The sequence below is a fragment of the Gopherus flavomarginatus genome, chromosome 6 (assembly GCF_025201925.1).
Source record: "Gopherus flavomarginatus isolate rGopFla2 chromosome 6, rGopFla2.mat.asm, whole genome shotgun sequence".
In the NCBI taxonomy this organism is placed as follows: Eukaryota; Metazoa; Chordata; order Testudines; family Testudinidae; genus Gopherus; species Gopherus flavomarginatus.
The window spans coordinates 60,027,644-60,048,625 of NC_066622.1; the positions used below are offsets into that span (position 1 = coordinate 60,027,644).

At 49.4% G+C, this 20,982-nt stretch overlaps 1 protein-coding gene across 1 annotated transcript; it reads right to left on the reverse strand.

The window, feature by feature from the left end:
- Positions 1–15,344: 15,344 nt before the first annotated feature.
- On the reverse strand, positions 15,345–20,614 carry LOC127054288 (zinc finger protein 560-like). Its single transcript, XM_050960372.1, has 4 exons — positions 20,582–20,614; positions 19,764–19,890; positions 17,860–17,942; positions 15,345–15,580 (listed from the first exon to the last, which is right to left on the reverse strand). Exons 1-4 carry the CDS (start codon positions 20,603–20,605, stop codon positions 15,413–15,415), a joined length of 402 nt encoding a protein of 133 aa, XP_050816329.1. The 5' UTR covers positions 20,606–20,614; the 3' UTR covers positions 15,345–15,412.
- Positions 20,615–20,982: the final 368 nt, after the last annotated feature.

The following is a 20,982-nucleotide window of genomic DNA, read 5'->3' on the forward strand; positions in this document are numbered from 1 at the left end:
ACAGCAGAGCTTGGAGGCACAAGCTGGACCCCGCAATCGAGTCCTTCTGGGGGTTCAGGAAACTTAGTTCCCAGTTTGGGATCCCCTGAATTCCAACCACCCAGACCAAAATCGAAACTGAACTAACCCAGCTCCCTCCAGCCGGTCCCTTCCTGTGTCCAGCTTCCCGGGCAAAGGTGCTGACCCCTCCCCCGTGCCTAGCTCAGGTTACAGGCTGAGCACGTGTCCGGTCCTAAAATCACCCACTGCTCTCCCATCCCCCACACAGAAAGTCCCTACTCCATCACAGTAATGCCAGTGTATTTCCCGCATGGAGCAACAGTGACACCGTATGGCCACGCAGGGTAATGCCCAGACATTTCCCGCATGGAGCAACAGTGACTCCGTGTGGCCACGCAGGGTAATGCACAGAGCATTTCTCTCATACAGGAAAAGTAACACCGTGTGGCCACGCAGGGTAATGCACAGAGCATAACACCTATGTAGAGGCTGTAGAGATCCCTGGGGGGCTTAAGGGTCGTGGGGGGGCACAGATAGCTACATCCATTCTGGAGGCATTCCGGTGGGGATTAGGGACTTCATGGGGGACACAAATATCTATGTCTGGGCTGGAGAGGTCCCTGGACGGCTTAGGGTTGTGGTGAGCACAGGTACATACGTCCAGGCTGTAGTGGTCCCTGGGGGTTTAGGGAGTTGATGAGGGGCACAGAAACCTATGTATGGTCTGGAGGGGTCCCTGGGGGACTTAAGGGGTTGTGGTTATGCAGATACCTACATCCCGGTTGGAGGGGGCCCTGGGGATCTTAGGGGGTTTGTGTGGCATACACACCCCTACAACCAGGCTGGTGGGGGCTCTATGGGTCTTAGGGGGCTTGTGGGGGGCAGAGATACCTATGTCCAGGCTGCAGAAGTCCTGGGGAGGGCTTAGGGGGTTCCTGGAGGTCACAAATATCTACTTCCAGGCTGGAGGGGTTATGGCAGTATTAGGGAGTTGTGGGGGGGCACAGATACCTATTTCGAGGCTGTAGGTGTCCCAGGGTTGCTTTGGGGCATTTTGGGGTACAGATACCTATGTGCATGCTGTAGGTGTCGCTGGGAGGATCACTGGGTTCATGAGGGTGCACAGATACCTACGTCCAGGCAATAGGGATCCTGAGGGGGGATCTTATGGGGTTGTGGGGGCACAGATACCTTCATCTAGGCAGGAGGGGTCCTGGGGGCCTTAGGGAGTTCGTCTTGGGCACAGATACCTGCGTCTAGGCTAGAGGGGTTCCGGAGGGATTAGGGTGGTTGTAGGGAGCTCAGATAGCTATGTCGAGGCTGGAGAGGTCCCATCATGGCCTAGGGGGTTTGTGGGGGGCACAGATACCTGCATCTAGGCTGGAGGGGTTTTGGCGGTCTTAGGAGAGTTGTGGGGGCACAGATACCTATGTCCATGCTGGAAGGGTCCCGTTGTGGTTTAGGGGATTCGTTGGGTCAGAGATACCTATGTTTAGGCTGGAGGGGTCCTGGGGGGGATTAGGTGTGTTGGGGGGGGAACAGATATCTATGTCCCAATTGTAGGGTGCCCTGGGTATCTTAGGAGGTTTGTGGGGGTCACAGATACAAACATCCATGCTGTAGGGGTCCCAAGGGTCTTTGTGGGGCTCTGGGGGTCACAGATACCTACCTACAGGCTGGAGGGGTCCTGTGGGTCTTAGGGGGTGTGTGGGGCATACAGATGCCTACATCTGGGCTTTTGGGTCCCCTGGGAGGCTTAGAGGCTTCCAGGGAGCACAGATACCTTTATCCAGGCTAGATGGGTCCCGGATGGGTTAGGGGGTTGTGGGAGGGCACAGATACCTATGTAAGCAGAAGCAGGATGAACTCTACCCTGACATCTGGTGGTGAATTATGGCAAGTGTGGAAACGAATTTCAGGGACTGATCGTGTTTGCATAGGCACACCCACCCCGCCTGACACAGCCACGGCAGCCTGGGATGGTTGCTTTGGCAGCTGTGGTATCCCCAGTTTATTTGGGGTGCTGTTGGGGTGTGAGATGTGGAGTGTTGTCACCCTGATTGTGTGGATGAGAAACTGTGAAACTGCTTTGAGACAGAGAGTCTCACCATCAATTGAGTGGCACTCACTAGACAAGGGAGTGGGCTCCTTCAATGAACCAGAAACACCAATTACATTTTCTTCTTTTTTAGCAGTTGAATAGCAGAGCTGATTTTTGAGTTCTCTAAGAATTGAAGTTGTAGATTCCTGGGTTGAATTTGTTAAATAGCTGTATTAGCTGGTGGGGGAGTCTGAAACTATATTGCAGAGCAGAACAGCTGATGGAGAGAAATAGTTTGCTGGATGGTTGGAGTGGCCCATGGACTGAGATGAGCTGAGCAATTTTTAGAGATAGCTGGAACAGATCACAGGTCGGCTGGTGGAGCAGAGCAGCTGGTGGACCGAGCTGAGCAGTTCGTGGGGAAGGGGGAAGCAGAATCCCACAGACAGGCAGGGCAGTGTGCAGTGGACCATGTAAGGTGCCCCTTTCGCTTGCTCCTCTCCTGCCCGAAGGCCTCCTTGTGCCTCTCCACCACCTAGCCCAAGGCCTGTCTGCTGCCCCCACCTCTCTGCCCTTCCCCTGAGACTCACCCTGCCCAAACCTCTCTGCCCCCTCCCCTAAGACCAGCCCTGCCCACCACTTGCGCCCTCTGCTTCTCCCCTGAGACCCACTCTGCCCAGCACTCACACCTCTCTACCGCCTCCCCTGACCTGCCCTGACCACCACCCACACCTCTCTGCCCCGCCCATGAGACCAGCCCTGCCCACCACTTGCGCCTCTCTGCTTATCCCCTGAGACCCACCCTGCCCAGCACTCAAACCTCTCTACCCCCTCCCCTGACCTGCCCTGTCCACCACCCACACCTCTCTGCCCCTCCCCTAAGACCCGCCCTGTCCACCTCTTTTCTCGGTCATCTCTTGTTATTCCTTGAAACATCAAGGATGGAATAAATAGCTGAGTTGACTCCAGGATGAGGAAGAAAGGAGCCACCAATCCCCTAGCAAAGCTCAGTGCCCAGGAGAAAACTAACCTTCTGCTATTGCAATCCCTGCTGCAAGCAACCAGTCCTGAGGCAGGGGGAGGGAGACAGCCCCAACATCAGCCCCTGCTTCCCTCACTGGCTCAGGTCAGCACAGCAGCCTCTGTCACACACACACACACACACACACACACACACACACACACACACACACACACACACACACACACACACACACACACACACACACACACACACACACACACACACACACACACACACACACACACACACACACACACACACACACTGCTGCCTGCTTAGCTCTGTGTCAGGGGTGCTGAAACAGGGGGTTAGAGGGCTGTGGCTCCACCACTGTTTACCAGCTGTTAGGACCAGTGATGGAGTGGGGGGAAGGGTGGAGTATTAGGGGGGAAGAGGCATTCTGTGGGTGTGGCCTCGGGGGGAGGGGTGGTGTGAGTGTGGGTCCTTGAGGAAGGGGTGTCCTGGGAGTGCCACAGTTCAGACAACGGTGCCCACCCCCACTGTAAGGAAGCTCCCGCCGCCCCTGCTCTGTGTTCGTAGTGCAGGAGAGAGCAGCATCCACGGCAGTGATTTGCTCCCCGGGGCAACAAAATGGCAGATGAAATTCAATGCTGATGAATGCAAAGTGATGCACATTGGCAAACACAATCCCAACTCTACATATAAAACGATGGGATGACAAATAGCTGTTGCAACTCAAGTGAGAGATCTTGGAGTCACTGTGGAAAGTTCTCTGCAAACAACCACTCAGTGTACAGCAGCCGGCAAAAAGCAAACAGAATGTTGGGAATCATTAAGAAAGGGATAGAAAATAAGAGAGAAAATCTTATTGCCACTGTATAAATCCATGGTACGCCCACATCTTGAATGCTGCATGCAGATATGGTCACCCCATCTCAGAAAAGATGTATTGGAATTGGAAAAGGTTCAGAAAGGGGTATGGAGTGTCTACCATCTGAGGAGAGAATAATAAGACTGGGACTTTTCACCTTGGAGAAAAGATGACTAAGGGAGGATATGATAGAGGTCTATAAAATCATGGCTGGTGTGGAGAAAGTAAATAAGGAAGTGTTACTTATTTCTTCTCATTACACAAGAACTTGGAGTCACCAAATAAAATTAATAGGCAGCACGTTTAAAACAAACAAAAGGAAGTATTTTTTCACACAGTAAACCTGCGGAACTCCTTGCCAGAGGATGTTGTGAAGGTCAAGACTATAACAGAGCTCAGAAAAAGAGCTAAATCGATTCATGGAGGACATGCTCTGAGCCAGGATGGGCAGGGAAGGTGTCCCTAGTCTCTGTTTGCTGGGAGCGGGTGACAGGGGATAGATCACTTGATGATTACCTGTTCTGTTCATTCCCTCTGGGGCACCTGGCTTTGGCCGCTATGGGAAGACAGGACACTGGGCGAGATGGACCCAGTCTGACTCAGTCTGGCTGCTCTTACATCCTTATGCTCCTTTCATACAGATGCCTGGGATTCTGCCTCACAATGTGTCCCTGAGGTCCCAGCCAAAATGCCCAGACAGGCAAATACCCTGGGCTCCTGAAGCCTCTGCCCCCCACCTAGTGCCTATGGCTCATCCCTGCCCCTTGCTGCTGCTCCTTGCTGTAGAAGGTGAAAGGAGCGGAGGCAGCGCAGGAGCCTTCTGGGGATGCAGATCTGAGGCTTTGGGAGAGACACATTGTCTGAGACATCAGAGCGCTGTAAACCATGCAGCCACCCCCTCAATCAGGGGCCTGTTCCAGCCCTGAGTCTGGGTTACCGTGATCCCTCCCACACAGCAGGGTGCCCACTGTTCTGTATTTGGTTGTCATGGTTTTTGTTCCCATGCAACTGAGTTAGATTATTAGGTGTTAGCCCAACCAGCTTCGGCCGGTTGGGTTAGCTCTGTGTCTGTAAATAAATGGTAGTTTTGTTAGCTGTCTGCTGTCTGACCTCAAGTGATTTCTTCCTAAACCGGCTGCCCCCAAGGATATAACAAGTGGCGACGAGGATGGGATTCCGGTGCTGCTCCAGCAACACAAGGAAGTAGAAGTCAAGGTACAGAAAGTGAAACTAAAAATCATGGCTACTCTGACTGGGCCACTGGAACCTTTTGATGAGAATATAGAGCAGTGGCCTGCATATACTGAGTGTTTTGAGCTTTTTGTTATTGCAAATGACATTTCAGAAGAGAAGAAGGTGCTCATATTCTTAAGTGTTGTAGGAGCTAAAACCTACTCCCTGCTACGCAGCTTACTATACCCTGTTAAGCCTGAGACTAAATCTTACAGTGACATGAAATCTTACTGAGACTAAATCTTACAGGGATCCTGGGGTCCCATTTTTCCCCAAAACCACTGGTAGTTAATGAAAGATATCGGTTCCACAAAAGAGACCAAAAAGAAGATGAAAGAGTTGTATAATTTGTAGCAATTTTAAAAAAACTAGCAGAACACTGCGAATTTAAAGAGATGTTAAATGATGCCCTGCGTCACAGGTTAGTGTGTGGCCTCTACAGAGAAGCTATATGGAAGTGCCTACTGACAGAGGCTCAGCTTACATTACAGAAGGCTGTTGATATTGCTGTATCCATGGAACTGGCTGCAAGGGAGGCGCAATACATCGGTGCATCCCATAGGCTGCAAAAAGTGTCACAAGAACCTACCCACAAAACTATGCAGAGTCAGGAACGTTACCGCTGTGGTAAGCCGGGTTACCAGGCATCAGAATGCTGGTGTAAGGACCTGGTGTGTCGACACTGTGGCAAAAAGGGACACATTGAGTGTGCCTGTAAACAAAAAAACAAGAGGCCTGTGGTCTGGCCGACAAAAGAGGAACCCTGCATACCCTAGAGCAGACCCAGGATGATCAAGGTGACACCTCATCGCAAGCGGAAATGCCACTGCATGTTTTGTCTTTGGCGGTGGGCTCACGTGAATACGGGGTAACCCCGTTATTGGATGGCAAACCTATACGCATGGAACTGGACACCGGTGCAGCCGTCTCGCTGGTCTCCAAAACTGTATAAAGAAAAACTACAGCATCTTCCGCTTAAGGCAACAAAAACTGTTTTGAAGACTTATACGGGAGAAGCTGTGCCCATGTTGGGCACTATTGATGTTAAGGTGGAGCTCAATGGACAGGCTGCTAAATTGCCACTGTTTGTGGTGAGAGGTAACTACCCAGCCTTAATGCTTCAAAACATCTGTTAGTCTATAAGGTGCCACAGGATTCTTTGTTGCCTATAGTCTAGTGTGTGCTTTATTTAGGGGAGGTGTTCTTATTAGCGGGGGAGGAAAATGGTGTGTATTTGGTTGTCATGGCTTTTATTCCTATGGCAACTGAGTTAGATTATTAGGGGATAGTCCAGCCAGCTTCAGCTTGTTAGGCGAGCTCTGTGTCTGTAATAAATGGTAGTTTTGTTAACTATCTGCTGTCTGGCCTCAAGTGATTTCTTCCTAAACTGGCTGCCCCCAAGGATATAACACCAACCCAGCGTGGCTTCTCCTCCTCTTCCCCAGATTGGTGCTTCTCCCCCTCCCCTCCCAATTGCAGCTCCTGCAGGGGCCCAGGGCTACTCCTCCCCCCACTCCAGCTCTGCTTCTCTCCCCTCCCCCACCCCTTCTGCCACTACCTGGAGCTTCCTCTTCCCATAACCTTCCACTGCCACGAGCCCCAGCCTAGCTGGGCTTCCTGGGGCACCCGATGCTGCTGTGGTCGAAGCTAAGCCTGGCGGGCAGGGAGCAGCGATTCATGAGGATGCCATGGCAGAGCCATCAGCCCGAGGTGTGCGGGGCAGCCCAGGGAAGCGGGGCGGGCTGTGCTGCTGCTGGCCCCGCACCCCCCCCACCCCGACCCCTGAGGCTGTTTGGAGGGGGACTCACTCAGCCTCCGCAGGAGCAGGGAGGGGGGAGCAGCTGACCTAACATCCCACTGCCCCCAGAGCCCCGCCCCCAGTAGCTGCCCCACCCCTTGCCTGTGCCAGAGCCCCGCCCCAGGAGCTGCCCCGCCCCCAAGATCTGCCCCACCCCTGGCCTGTGCTAGAGCCCCTCCCCCAGGAGCTGCCCCGCCCATTGCCTGTGCCAGAGCCCCACCCCAAAGAGCTGGCCTGCCCCAGGTAGTGCCAGAGCCCCGCCCCCAGGCTGTGGGCTTTGTTCTCCTGCCTCCTTCTTCCCAGTACCCCCCACTCCCAGCTGCTCCCTCCCTGTGTCTGCAAACACTGCCTCGGGTGGGTCTCTGGGGCTGACTCTGCTGGCTGAAGTAGCCTCCATCCCTGCTCACCTCGGGGGGAGAGGAGGGACGAAGAGAGGAGATGGTCCCAGGGTGTGAAAGCAAAATTAGGGGGCAGGGAAAGGAGGACAGTTTGGAAAGGTGGGTTTTTTGTGAGGGGGGGTTGAGCCAGAGGGAGTCAGAAGAAGTTGGGCAGCAGAGGCTCATGGAAATTGAGGGGAACCCCCTGGGTGTCCCAGTGTTGGCCAGGGATTGTACAGCACCTAGCGCATTGTGGGAGCCTGATCTCAGTCATGTTCTGTGCAGCACCGGGGAGCCCTGATGTCTATTTCCTGATCACAGGAACTGGGAATGGACAGAGGGAAAATCTCAGCACCTGAAAGGTTAATGCAGCCCTGTGTACAATCCCTGCTGGGTGGTGCTGCTGCTTTCATGAGGAGTTGGTTTAGTAGACCAACAACACAATCCCAGTCCCATGTGGTCTAGTGATCTGGATTCCTGGTTTTCACCCAGGTAGCCTGGGGTTCAATTCCCAGTGTGGGAATAGTGCAGAGCTTTTGCTCAGAGGGGAGGAAGGGCAAGGGGGAGGGTTCCTAGAAGTAGGGCATTTGGACAGTGTGGGGAGGGGATCCCAGAAGTTGGGGTGGGGGGCAGAGGGCTGAGGGGAGATCAGGGATGAATCCCAACATTGCGGAAAGTGGGCAGCATGGAGAGCCCAGGCCTGGCATGGGGACGGGGAAGAGTGACTCTGTCCTTCTAAACTCAGCACTGGCAGACTTGGAAGAATTACTTATTTGTTAGTAAATGTCAATTTCTGTGTAAACACACAACCCAATGGCAAAATATTTCCATTGATAATCATCAAAATTGACAGATGGGCAAAGTAAGAAACATGCTGCTTGAGAATTTATTCTGTTCTAATCCTATAGGGGTCCCTTCTGCCTTAGATGCCACCATGTGGGTGTTTCATTTCCCTCCCCATTTTCACACAGAGACACAATTCCCTTTGCATGGATCCATGAACAGTAAAATCTTCCAGTGTCACTTGTCTGAGCCAGGGCATTCAATTCCACTGAAACCTTCTCTCCTGCAATGGCAATGGTCAAACAGAGGGGACGTGGCCACCTTCACCCCTGGCAGTGAGATATTCCCTCTCCTCTTTCTTCAGGCTGCTGCTGTTATTCCATGAATCATCAAGGATGGAATAAAAAGCTGAGTTTACTCCAGGAAGAGGAAAGAAAGGAGCCACCAACTGCTTGAATAATCTCAGTGCCCAGAGAATACCTGCCGCTGTTATTAGAATCCCTGATGTGTTGGTAGCTTGTTTATTTACACTGAGGATTGAGTCCTACTCTGTGCATCATGTTTGAGAATGAAAATCCTAACCCACCCTTTGAAATAACGACTGCAGCAGGACATGTTTATGTCCCTCTAACAAAGCAGACAGGCCGATGGAGAAATGCCATGAGTCCAGGGTAATACTTCACTGCGGTTTTACCATTTCCACTCGCTAAACTCCCTCCCAACCTTCTGGGCTCCTAGAGCAGGGTACAGAGCCTGAGCCGAGATACGTATAATGCAACTTCACAGACCAAGCCGCATGACCCTGATTAATCTGACATGGGCCAGCCATGGTGTTTCATTGCACTGTAGATGCATGCTAATGTTATATCAACACTGTGATTAAAACACGCAGGGCACCTGTCTCAAAGCCCGGCCAGCTGACTCGAGGTTATGGGGCTTGGGCTGCAAGACTATAACATTACAGTGAAGACAGATGGGCTTGAGCCCAACCTCAGAGACCCCAGGAGGGTGAGGGTTTCTGAACCCAGGCTTCAGCGTGAACACAAATATCTGCACCACAGTATTTAGCCCCTCAGCATTAGCTCCATGAGCCCAAGTCAGATGACCCAGGCCAGCCATGCTGCCATCTTTATCCTAGCAGAGATGGACTCTACGGGTACATCTCCATTGCAATGTCAGCCCAGATGTGGCACGCTGTGCTCAGAGTAGCACCTTGAAGCCCCATATTCACCACTCTCATATAATGATGATACGGTTTGTACAAAGTCTGCCTGGTGAGGTATCATTTCAAAAGTCTTGATCTGTTGAACATTAATATTGTGTTGGTCTGTGTGTGTAGCATTGGCTGGGAAGTTATGAAGTTTGCTCTGTGTGTGTTACTGAGATATGTTATGAGGTTGGGAAATGCCCACCACCAGCCTTTCAGGTGTGACAATGGAGGAACCAGACTCGCTGCTGGCCCATGAAAGGGATCCACACTCCCAAGGACTATCCCAGGAACCGTGTACAATGCAGACTTCTCCGAGATAGCACAGCAACACTGGGCACTGCTTGACTCACATCCTAGCAAAGGAGCTTTCTAGAAAGTTGGAAGGAACTATGAAAGAGGGGTAGAGACATCATGACTTGGCCTCTCTCCCCACAACTCAACAGCTGGAAACACACCTGGATGACAAAACTGATTCAGAAATCAGAAGAGAATAATAATAATGCATTCAAACCAAAGACCCCAAACAGACTAGGGTATTGCTTTTTCAGCAGAAAATTTTCAGTTTGGGGGATTTTCTTTTCCCAGTCAGACTTTGCCAAGGGAAGCAAAGAGAAAATGTTTGAGCTGCCTCCTTCAGAACAGCTTGGCCTAGACACTAGCTCTGGTTCACTGTTGAGGCCTTGCTCAGGATGGGAGTATTTTAAGAATTTGGGCAGGTCCCAGGGTGTTTGGGGGAGATTATGAGGATGTTACCTTTTGAAAGAAAAGCTAAGAAATACAGGACTAGAAAAAAACATTTTAGAAATGTGGGATTTAGACATTTTATTTACAGCAATGGGGGGTCTGAATTTCTCAGAAGGTTTTTGTTTGTAGGAAGCAACATTACTAGAGCTGTTATTGTACCAAAGAGGGAGATGGTTGTCTATAAAGGAGGGGTGAAGACCAAATGCCTCCAATGAGGATGGGATTCAAAGCCATGCATGCAGAGCAGAATGGATTAGCAGTTCATCACCTTAACCACTCGGTCACCTCACCTGAGCTGTCAGGAAATGGACAGGAAGAGAAATTTAAGGCCAGCAGAGATAGGGATATGATAGAGTTTTTAAATACTAAGCCTAAGCAGGGGCTGAATGAGCTCCCCACTCACATCTAGTGAGGAACTGGGGGAAAGACTTCAGGAACAGACCCTGTTTGCATAGACACACCTACTCTGCCTAGGTATGCAGCATGATGGGGTCGCTTTCCCAAAATCACCAGTTTGGGATGGTGGTGGGTTACAAATCACTTTAGGACTGAGTGGAATGAAATATTATTCTCCTTCCTGTATGAGTGAAGGGCAGCAGAATATACCTATTGCGTCCTGATGGAGGGGTAGGCACCTCAGGGCCTGAGCCAGCCCCTATGGAGGGCAGGGAGGGAGCACTACTCAGCAGCACTCTGTCCCAGCTCTTCCCCAACCCCACCCTCAGCCTGAGACTCTGGCTCCCAGCCCAGCGTCGACCCCTTTACCACTGTCCACACCCCTCTCCCCAGCAAGCAACAGCCCCACTCCCAGCCCCAGTTCTCGACTGTGGCTTCTGAGGGGCCACAGCCATGGATAAGAGGGCACAGTGTGAAATTTTTGGGGACCACTGGTTTAGGGTGACATCCTCAATCACTTCTCTGCCACCACGGGTAGCACAGAGCCCTTTGAATACCAGCAGTGGCTGAGATTTAAAGGGCTCAGAGATCCCTGTGGCTGCAGGCAGCCCAGAGCCCTTTCAAACCCGGCCACAGCTAAAGCGGATGGAGTGGGGCTGGGTTTTCAAGGGCTTAGGCTCCTCTCAGCAACAGCTCTGGGCCCTTTAAATCGCTTCCCCAGCCCCACAAAGCTCCGGATTCCTCCAGCCACCGAGCCCCAGGCCCTTTAATTTGACTCTGAGGGCTCCCAGGCACCTCTTCAGCTGGGTTCCCCTGGCTGATTTAAAATCAAGTATCACCACCCCACCCCCAACCTTCCTTTTTGACCCACAGCTGTTTTGGTGGGGCGGTGCTGGGGAAGGAGGGTTTGTTTCTGCAGGGCTGGGTGGGGTGTTTCCACCGGGCCGGGAAGTCCTGAGGTGGGGGTGGTTCCGCAAGGCCGGGGGGTTTCCGCCCTTAGCTGTTTTCTTTAGAGTAATGTGGCCCTCGCTGCTTTACGAGTTGTGCAGGCAAGCTGACGGCTTTCGCTGGGCCTGTCGTTTGTGTGGATTCTCTGATGGGTAATAAGGTTTGAGCTGCGATTGAAGGTTTTCCCACACTCGCAGCATTTGCAGGGCCTGTCGTCCCCCACCCTCCGCCCCCGCCGTGGATTCTCTGATACCTAATAAAGTGTGAGCTGCATTTGAAGGTTTTCCCACACTCACGGCATTCGTAGTGCCTGTCTCCTGTGTGGATTCTCTGATGCCTAATAAGGGCTGATCTTTGAGTGAAGAGTTTTCCACACTCACGGCATTCATAGGGCCTCTCCCCTGTGTGGATTCTCTGATGTTGAGAAAGGCGTGATCTGCAAGTGAAGTTTTTCCCACACTCAGCGCATGTATTTTTTTGCTTTTCCCTGCAGATTTCCTGCTGTATTCTGGTTTCCTTAAGGCCCTTCTGAGTTCCCTGACAGGAAATAAATTTATCCATTTTCTCCCCTGGCTGGTTTCCCTGCTCTTTTTCTGGTCTGTGCTGAACCTCACAGGATCTTCCCTGCTTGTGACTGCTGGACACATTCCTTTACATTCTTTGCGATAATGCTCTGTGTTTATCCACTTGCTCAACATTTCCCTACTGAGAATTCTGCTCCTCTTTCTCACACGTCATTGCATCACCTGCTGTGATAGAAAAAGAAACCTCAAACAGGGATGGAAAGGGGAAGGCCAAACCAAAACAAGTGCTGGAGAGAGGTCAAATAAAAATCAGGAAATCAGCTCCCCCCAAAAGGAGAGAGGAGGGGATCAATTCAGCCTTCACATCCCATCCAACTTCGCAGGGGGAAGGGAGAAAGCTACTGCCCGGTGTCTACTAGGATCTATAGGAAGCCTTGAGCTATATTTACCCTGCCGATGCGACCCCTGCTATGGACAATAATGAACTGAGAGACTTCCCAAGACCTTTGTAGGGCATCCCAGATGTTTCCTACAGGCACTTACAGATTCTGAGTTGGTTTAATGTTTCCTCATCTGTGCGGGGAGATCTCAGAATCTCTCTTTCCTCTGAACCCTGCAGCTCTGGGACCCATGGCTCTTCCCCTTGTTCCAGCTGGGAGATCACAGCACGTTGGAAAACCAGAAACCCTGCTCAGATGAAAGAAAACAAAGCAGTTCAGTTGATTTCATAAAACTTAATCATTAAAAACATTCTATTAATTTATCTTCAGTGCTTAGTGTGACCTGGTGTGCCTGGGGCAGTCCTCACTGAAAATGCCAAGGTCAGAGCAGGCTGAAAAAGGGAGAGCAGATGCTCCCCGAACTGGTGGTTAATACTGAAGTTAAACTCACTGACCAGTCACAAACTGTGCTTCTGATCCCACACACTGGTTAACGAGACTCTGAAAAAAGAAATCACACGGCCCCCTTTATTGCATGACAGTTTTCTGACTCCTAATCAGCAACTAGGTTCCGTACAGTGAGAGTTATTTAAAAACTCTGCTCACTGTGATACAGCATGGACAGAGGGCAGCAGGAGACTGATCTTAATTGGATCCAGGAAGTGGGTGGGTGGAAGGTTAGCCACATTACCCAGTCACTATAGGTTTGGATCTCATCCAAAATACCATGCTGACAGACAATCCTTTAGCAGTTAAACTAAATGTTTAGAAGAAAGAACGAATGAAAGAATGAAGTTAAATTCCATCCTTCCAGACTATTCTTTAGCATCTAAACTAAAGGTTTAAACGAAAGAAAGACAGAAAGAAGTTAAATGAAAAAGCAGTCAGATACATTCCAAAATGGATATATCAAGTTCTTAGCAGTATTGGTGAGTTGCTGGCTTGAAAGTCTGTCTGGAACACATCCACAGCTTGGATTGGTCATTCAGTCCTTTGTTCCAGGGTTCAATTTGTAGAGAAGTTGCTCCAGAGGTAGGAAGGGGGATTGAAGACAAGATGGAGATGATGCAGCTGCACTTTATATTCCTTTTGCCATGTGGCTTGTACTTCCTGTGTCCCAAACACAAGCTTCACAGCACATGGCATGGAAAAGCTTTGGAGGTCTCATTACACAGGCATACCCCAGCATGTCTTGCTGACTCAATAGGTGTATCCCCTTGGTCCATGGATTCATTGTACAGCTGATGACCCTCAATGGGCCATCAAACAGGCTAGGCAGTGTTGATGCCAATATGTCTGGGGGTGTCACCCAGAAACACTGCACAAGTCTGGAAATACATATATACCCTACATATCTGTAACTCACAATACAAAGGTGATAGAAACATAGAAACAAAATTATCATACTTGGCAAATCATAACATTTTCATTGCCACTTTACATGGCATACCTAGCATGATTCATTGCAATTTTATCAGATTATATTATTTTATTATTAATACCAAAGGGTCTCACAATTTCATGCAGTCTCACACTTGCTAAACTAGTGAATTCCCAGGACCAGTTCCCCAGGTCCTTGAAGATGCCAAACATTGTGCTTATGAGGGATTGAAATACCCACATATCTGCTGGGAACACACACACAGACACTGTGTCAGTCTATACCCCTCTGTTCACTCTTCTAGAAAATTATGATCAATTTTGTACCCAGTATGGCTTCTGAGGTATCATTAGAAAACACATAACCTACTGAATATTATCCTCCTGTTAAAATGTGTAGTAACACTGTATGTAAAATTGTGAGATTTTACAGGATGATATTACTGAAAAAGTTTAAATTCTGGGGAACACCCACAGACCAGTTCCTCAGAGACAGCAAGGCAAACAGCTGGTCCAATAGCCATTCTCCTGCAGGGGGAAGGTGTGAAGACATTAAGGGCTGGTCTACAGTACGGGGGGAAATCGATCTTAGATACGCAACTTCACCTACATGAATAACGTAGCTGAAGTAGAATATCTAAGATCGGATTACTCACCCATCCTCACCGCGCGGGATCGATGTCCTCGGCTCCCCCTATCGAATCCGCAACTCGGTTGGGGTTGGTGGAGTTCCGGAATCGATATAAGCGCGCTCGGGGATCAATATATGGCGTCTAGATGAGACGCGATATATCTATCCCCGAGCAATCGATTTTAACCCGCTGATAGGGTGGGTAGTCTAGACGTAGCCTTACATTCCATCACAGGGACCTATTAAGGCTGTTGTGGAAAACAACCACGGCACTGATTTTGAATCAGCTCAGCCTGATGCTCTTTTCTTGGTTACAAGGATGCAGGGGGCGACAGCTATTGGAATACTGTCCCCGAGCTAAAAATCACACAAGCCTTTTACAACTTAAAACCACAAACAATGACACATACGTTGCAGGTTAATTTCCTTATTTGGAATATATTGCAAAATATGATGCAGGTCAAAAGCAAGCTGAACAATCAGTTTTCCATATTTGGCCTTTCCTGTTATTTTTATTACACCTGGTGATATGGGAGCAAGACTTTCCATGTCTCAAGAAATGTCACTACCAACCTAGGCCATTTTCACATGCTAGGGTACAATATAGATCAGTGAGGAGTTGTGTCATCTGTAATCCTGGGTGACATTCAGTGTTCTGCTGCTGGAGCTCCCCTGTCTGGGTACTCCCAGCCAGCGTTCAAGGACGCTCTGAGTGTCTGTATGATAAGTATCCCTGGACTGGCAGCTCTGACTCCAGCCGCCTGCTTGTTACACCCCAAGCACATTCTGGTTTGGGTAGAGAAGGCTCAGGGTTTGAGAGAAGGCTGGGGGTAGGAACCTTCTGTTCATTATGCTGGACCTAACCCCCAGTTTTACTTGAGTAAAGAGGTGATATTTGACATTGTATGATACTGCTCCTGTACTCTGTTCCCAAAGTGTTCTGCAGCAGAGGATGGTCTCCGGTAGTATGTGTGTCACTGGCCTATTGGGGTGATGCTGAAACAGGACAGGGTACAGATGGCATTGTGGGGATGGCATGAACCTTCACTCTTCATTTCCCCTTCCAAGAACAGAAGGGACAGGAATCCTGACCCAGCAAGACCATCGTCTCAAAGTTCTCCTGCATGACATCCCTGTAGAGGGCTCTCTGAGGGGGGTCCAGCAGAGTCCCCTCTTCCCTGGAGAAATACACAGCCACCTCATCGAAGGACACCGGCCCCTGAAAGAGCAAGAGTCCAACACTCAGTACCTGCTGACCCATTCACAACCCCACTAGTCACGCAACAGCAGCACCAAGGAAATGGAAGCTCCGGAAGGCACATGTTAACAGAGTCCCACCCCACCTTGCTTACAGCAGCCAGGAGGTATCAGAGGATAGAAAGAGGGAACCTTTGTGTCTCCCAGATGACAGACAGAAGCAGGGTCTTCACATTTATCACATAGCTACTAGCCAGAGCTAAATATAGGAGATGGGGCTGTCTCTGGACCCTGATAGTGGCTCCCTGGTAGGAATCCCAGCACTCTCCAAATAAAATATATGGAATTAAGGGGAAGTCAATAGTAAAGAATAGAAGTTAGAAGCTCAGAATTATAGTGCCCATTAACAAAGGTTTAGAGAAAATAGAGCCTATCAAACTAACGAGATATCCTTATTGGATGAGACCAAAAGTTTAGTTGCCGCAAATAGTATTGATGTAATATACCTAAACTTCTGTAAGGGACATGACTTGATCACCACAATCTTTTTACTAAAAAAACTAGAATGATACAAAATAAACATGGCATACATTAAATAGATTAAAAACTCTGATAGTAAATGAGGAACCATGGTCGAGTGAATTTCTTTCTAGCAGGTTCCTGCAGGGATTGGTTCTTGGCCCTGTGCTATTTAACATTCTTATCCATGACTTAGAAGAGAGTACAAAATTATCACTGATAAAGTTTACAGTTGCCACAAAGATTGGGGTTGGTGGTAATTAATGAAATGCCAGGAGATTCAGGCTCCATCACTGGGAGTCTGGGAAGTTGTCCCAGCCCTGGCTGGAGGGTTATTTCCTGTTCCACAAAGAGGGGAAGTTCCATTCCCAACTCCTGTGCCTTGAAATTTGGACCTATCGGACACTACACCCCCATATTCATCATAGTGGTATGATTATAATATGATTAGGACATAATTATGATCTATTTTGTACAAGATGCATCATGTGTGATGTCACTGGAAAAGTTCTGATTTGCTGAATATGATTATCCTATTTGTGTGCACATATCATGTTCGTATCTGAAGTTATGGATATTGACTCTGTATCTGTATTTCAAATGTGCTTACTCTGGGTAACACCCACAACGAGCCTTTCAGGTACAACAATGAAGAAGCCAGACAGTGCTGATGGCTCAACAAAGACAATGGACTGTGGAAGAGCTTAGCCTTCCAGTGAATGTTTCAGCCAGCCTAGGAGTCATGGCTACTATGACTCAGCAGGGCCTGTGACCAGACCACATGACACTAAACTCCATTTTAGTACCTTTATTTTTCCACAAACTGGACTCGGAACTGAGTTTGGAACAAAAGGTTCCCACCATATGGAAAAGCTACATAAGGTGGGGTGTGACATCATCTCTTGGCCTCATTCCCCACACAAGAGAACTCCTGGAAACGCCTGAGAAACAAAAACGGATGTGGGGGAAGTGCTGCTCCCAGGATCAAGAGATTTCTAGCTTGTGTACGGAAACTTGGGGGACTGCTTGTACCATCAGTCAGGGTGAGAAATTGCTAATTCAAATTCTATCCATCTAGTATCTTAGGCTTAGTCTGAGTTTTGGTTATTTGCTAAATAATCTGCTTTGATCTGTTTGTTATCACTTATAATCACTTAATCTATCTTTCTGCAGTTAATAAACTTGTTTGATGCTTTATCTTAACCAGCGTATTTTGAGTGAAGTGTCTGGGGAAAATCTCAGCTTGTTGTGCACATCAGTCTCATATTGAGGGGAAGGGGAACTATATTAATGAGCTTGCATCATAGAGATCCCCGTGCACTATAAGATGGTATAATTCTGGATTTATACTACAGCAAGTGTGCAAGGTGGGGGAGTGGGAAATTGGCTCTTGTCTTCTATCTGTCCTTGAGTGGCTTAGGTAGAGCACTCAGGTAGCTTAGTTGGCAGCATGGCGCCACCTGCTGTTGTGTTGGGTGATAACAGGCCCTGGAGAGGCTGGCGAAATCTCCAGCAAAGCAGTGTGAGAAGGGCCAGCCCAGCGTGAGGGTTAGAGGACACAGTAGTTCCCAGAAGCTCCACAAACTGGCGCCTGGGGGTGACAACCCATCATGCCCTACACTACACAAGTCTCAGCAGGTTTGTCACATGCTGTCCCCTCCCTTTCTCCACCCGAGATATTTCCTGCTTCGCACCACCTCTAGCAATTCCCACCCTCCTATGCATTTCCTGCTCCTCAACCTCCAAGCAGAGCCCACCACCACCTCCCTGATATTCTCTTACCTGAGCCAGCTCCATTGCAGCCATTTCCTTGCCCCTGGGAGGACGAGATGATCTGCAGCAAAACATGGATGTTATTCTCTGGCCTGCTGGGGTGAAAAGGGCAAGGTGTGAGAATTCAGACTAGGCTTTTGTCCATTCCACAAGCCGATTCCCCCCAGCTTTTCCCCTGCTAATGCATATTCTAGGTTCTGGCACACTGTGAAGCACAGAGTGACCTTATTCCAGTACAGGCCTAGCCCCCTCCCACCAGGGTGTAACCCTCTGACACATGGGGAAACTCTCCCAGTAACTGTCTCTCTCTTACACGTATCAAGTTTGCGGACAACACCAAGATGGGAGGGGTTGTAAGTGCTTTGGAGGATTGGATTAAAATTCAAAATGATCTGGACAAACGGGAGAAATGATCTGAAGTAAATAGGATGAAATTCAGTAGAGACAAGTGTAAAGTATTCCATGTTGGAAGGAACAATCGGAGGCCAGAGAAGAGCAAAAACAGAGTCACTTTGGGGGATTTTCCCTGTCATTGTCCCCAAGGCAGCTGTCTCAGGTTTACAAAGGTGTTTCATGTTCCAGCCTTTATACAGTCTCTCCTGGGAGTGCCCCTTTCATGGACTGCGCCTAGTTTTAGTTTTTGGTAGTTAACAATCTTGGTTTATTGTTCATCTAACCAGTATGTGTGGATTGAAGTGTGTTGGAAACTCTGTTTGGGATAACAAGCTGGTGCATGTCATTTTCCAATGATGAAATGACAGACTTCATATCAGCTTGCGTCGTTCAGTAGCATGCTGGACAGTGCAAGATGCACATTTCTGGGGGCAAGTTGGGCACTTGAGAATTTGCTGGTTTTCTCCTGAGGTGTAATTCATGAGTGGCTGTCTAGCAGCACTCAATACTGTGTAGCGGGTAGTGAGTTACATGCTGTGGACTGTGTGTTAATTGGCCAAGAGGAGCTGTTCTCGCGGGAAAACAGTGGAAAAGGCACCCCAGGCCGGAGAACTGAGGGGACACAGCTATTTAACAGTCCAGATTGTACTCAGGGTAACATCACAGACACTCACTATGACAGAGCCTCTTACAACACAGAGAAAGTAAATCCATGTCCCAGAAATCGAAGACTCAGACAGAGGGCAAGTGTCCCTGGCACTGCTTCTTGCTGACAGAGAGGTTCAGAGACAGTGTGAGAATCCTGGGGAAGCTGGGAACAGGAAGCATGGGCTGGCGGGGTTCGGTGGAGAAAGGGAACAGGAAGGGCAGGGATATTACTGAATCCAGGGTCTCAGCAGTGCTAGATGACAGGATAGCACATAGTGCAGCCCATTGGAAAACACAATCCCAACTACACATACAAAATGATGGGGTCTAAATTAGTTGTTTCCACTCAAGAGATGGATCTTGGAGTCACTGTGGATAGTTCTCTGAAAACATCCACTCAATGTGCAGCAGCAGTGAAAAAAAGTGAACAATGTAGGAAATAATTAAGAAAGGGATAGATATGACAATATCTCATAGATCATATTTGTAAAAACAGCAAATAAATCCATGATACACCCACATCTTGAATACTGCATGCAGATGTTGTCACCCCATCTCAAAAATAGATATATTGGAATTGGAAAAGGTTCAGAAATGGGCAACAAAAATGATTAGGGGTATGGGACAGTTATGCCAGACCTAACCCTCAGTTTCACTTCAGCAAACAGGAGATATTTGACACTGTGCAATACGGCTCCTGTGCTCTGTTCCCAAAGTGTTCTGCAGCAGAGGAGGGTCTCCGGTAGTATGTGTGTCACTGGCCTATTGGGATGATGCTGAAACAGGACAGGGTACAGATGGCATTGTGCGGGTGGCATGAACCTTCACTCTTCATTTCCCCTTCCAAGAACAGAAGGGACAGGAACCCTTACCCAGCAAGACCACCGTCTCATAGTTCTCCTGCATGACATCCCAGTAGAGGGCTCTCTGAGCGGGGTCCAGCAGAGCCCACTCTTCCCTGGTGAAATACACAGCCACCTCCTCAAAGGTCACCGGCTCCTGAAAGAGCAAGAGTCCAACACTGAGGACTTGCTGCCCCACTCACAGCCCCACTATTTGTGGCAGAGAGGAGTGAATCAAATGGAAGCTCTGGGTGGATCGTAGTCAGGAGAGTCCCACCTCGACCTTGCTCAGAGTATCCAGCAAATACCAGGGTGAGGGGATGAAGAGAGAGCCCTTTGTCTCTCCCAGCAGATCCATCACCCCACTATTAGCCACTGACTGATACAGGAGATGGAACCCCCAGCAGGGTCCAGGGAGAGCTCGCTGGTAGAACGCCCAACACCCTCCTCATTGTAAGGAGCGGGATATGAAGGGAGAGGCAGCTCCAATAAGCCTGACTCATGGGTGCCCCCTTCATATCTCACAGCAGCTGCTGGTTAGTGAGGTCAGGCTCCAGCACTAGGAGTCTGGTCAGTTTGACTAGCTCCATGTAGGTGGGCTATTTTCTTTCTTCACAAATTAGGGCATTTCCACCTCCAAACCTCCTGGGTCTGTTCCTAGAATCTAGGCCACTTATTAAATAACTCCCAGCAGGTTTGCCACACCCTGGCCTCCTCCTTTCCCCACGCTGTGAATTTCCTGCCCCGCTCCAACCTCCAAACCAGACTCTGCAAACCTTCCCACCTCTGGTGTATTTGCTCTCCCTTTCCTCCAGTAGGAACCCACCAGCAACCCCCTGATAATCTACCTGGACTGACTCCACTGCAGCCATTTCTCTTCCCTGACCCACGCCAGGCTGGGATGAGCTGGAACAAAACATGGACGTCATTCTGCAGCCTGTCTGGGGGAGAAGGGCAGTTGTGGGCGTTTCAGAATCGGTTTTAGTTAATTTCACATCATAAATCCCCCAGGCTCTTTCCCTGCAGGCAGACACCCTAGATTCTGTCATGCTGGGAAATGCTCAATCTGTTTATTACAATTTAGACCTGGCCCCTCCTGCCAGGCTAAGTCCACAGACACATTTTTAACCTCCCTTCTCCCTTCCCTCATCTCTTCTCTGAACACAAGGCTAGAAAAGAGCAGAACCAAAGGAGTCACTGTGGGGGATTCCCTCAGACACTGACCCCACGGCAGCCACACCCCAGCAGG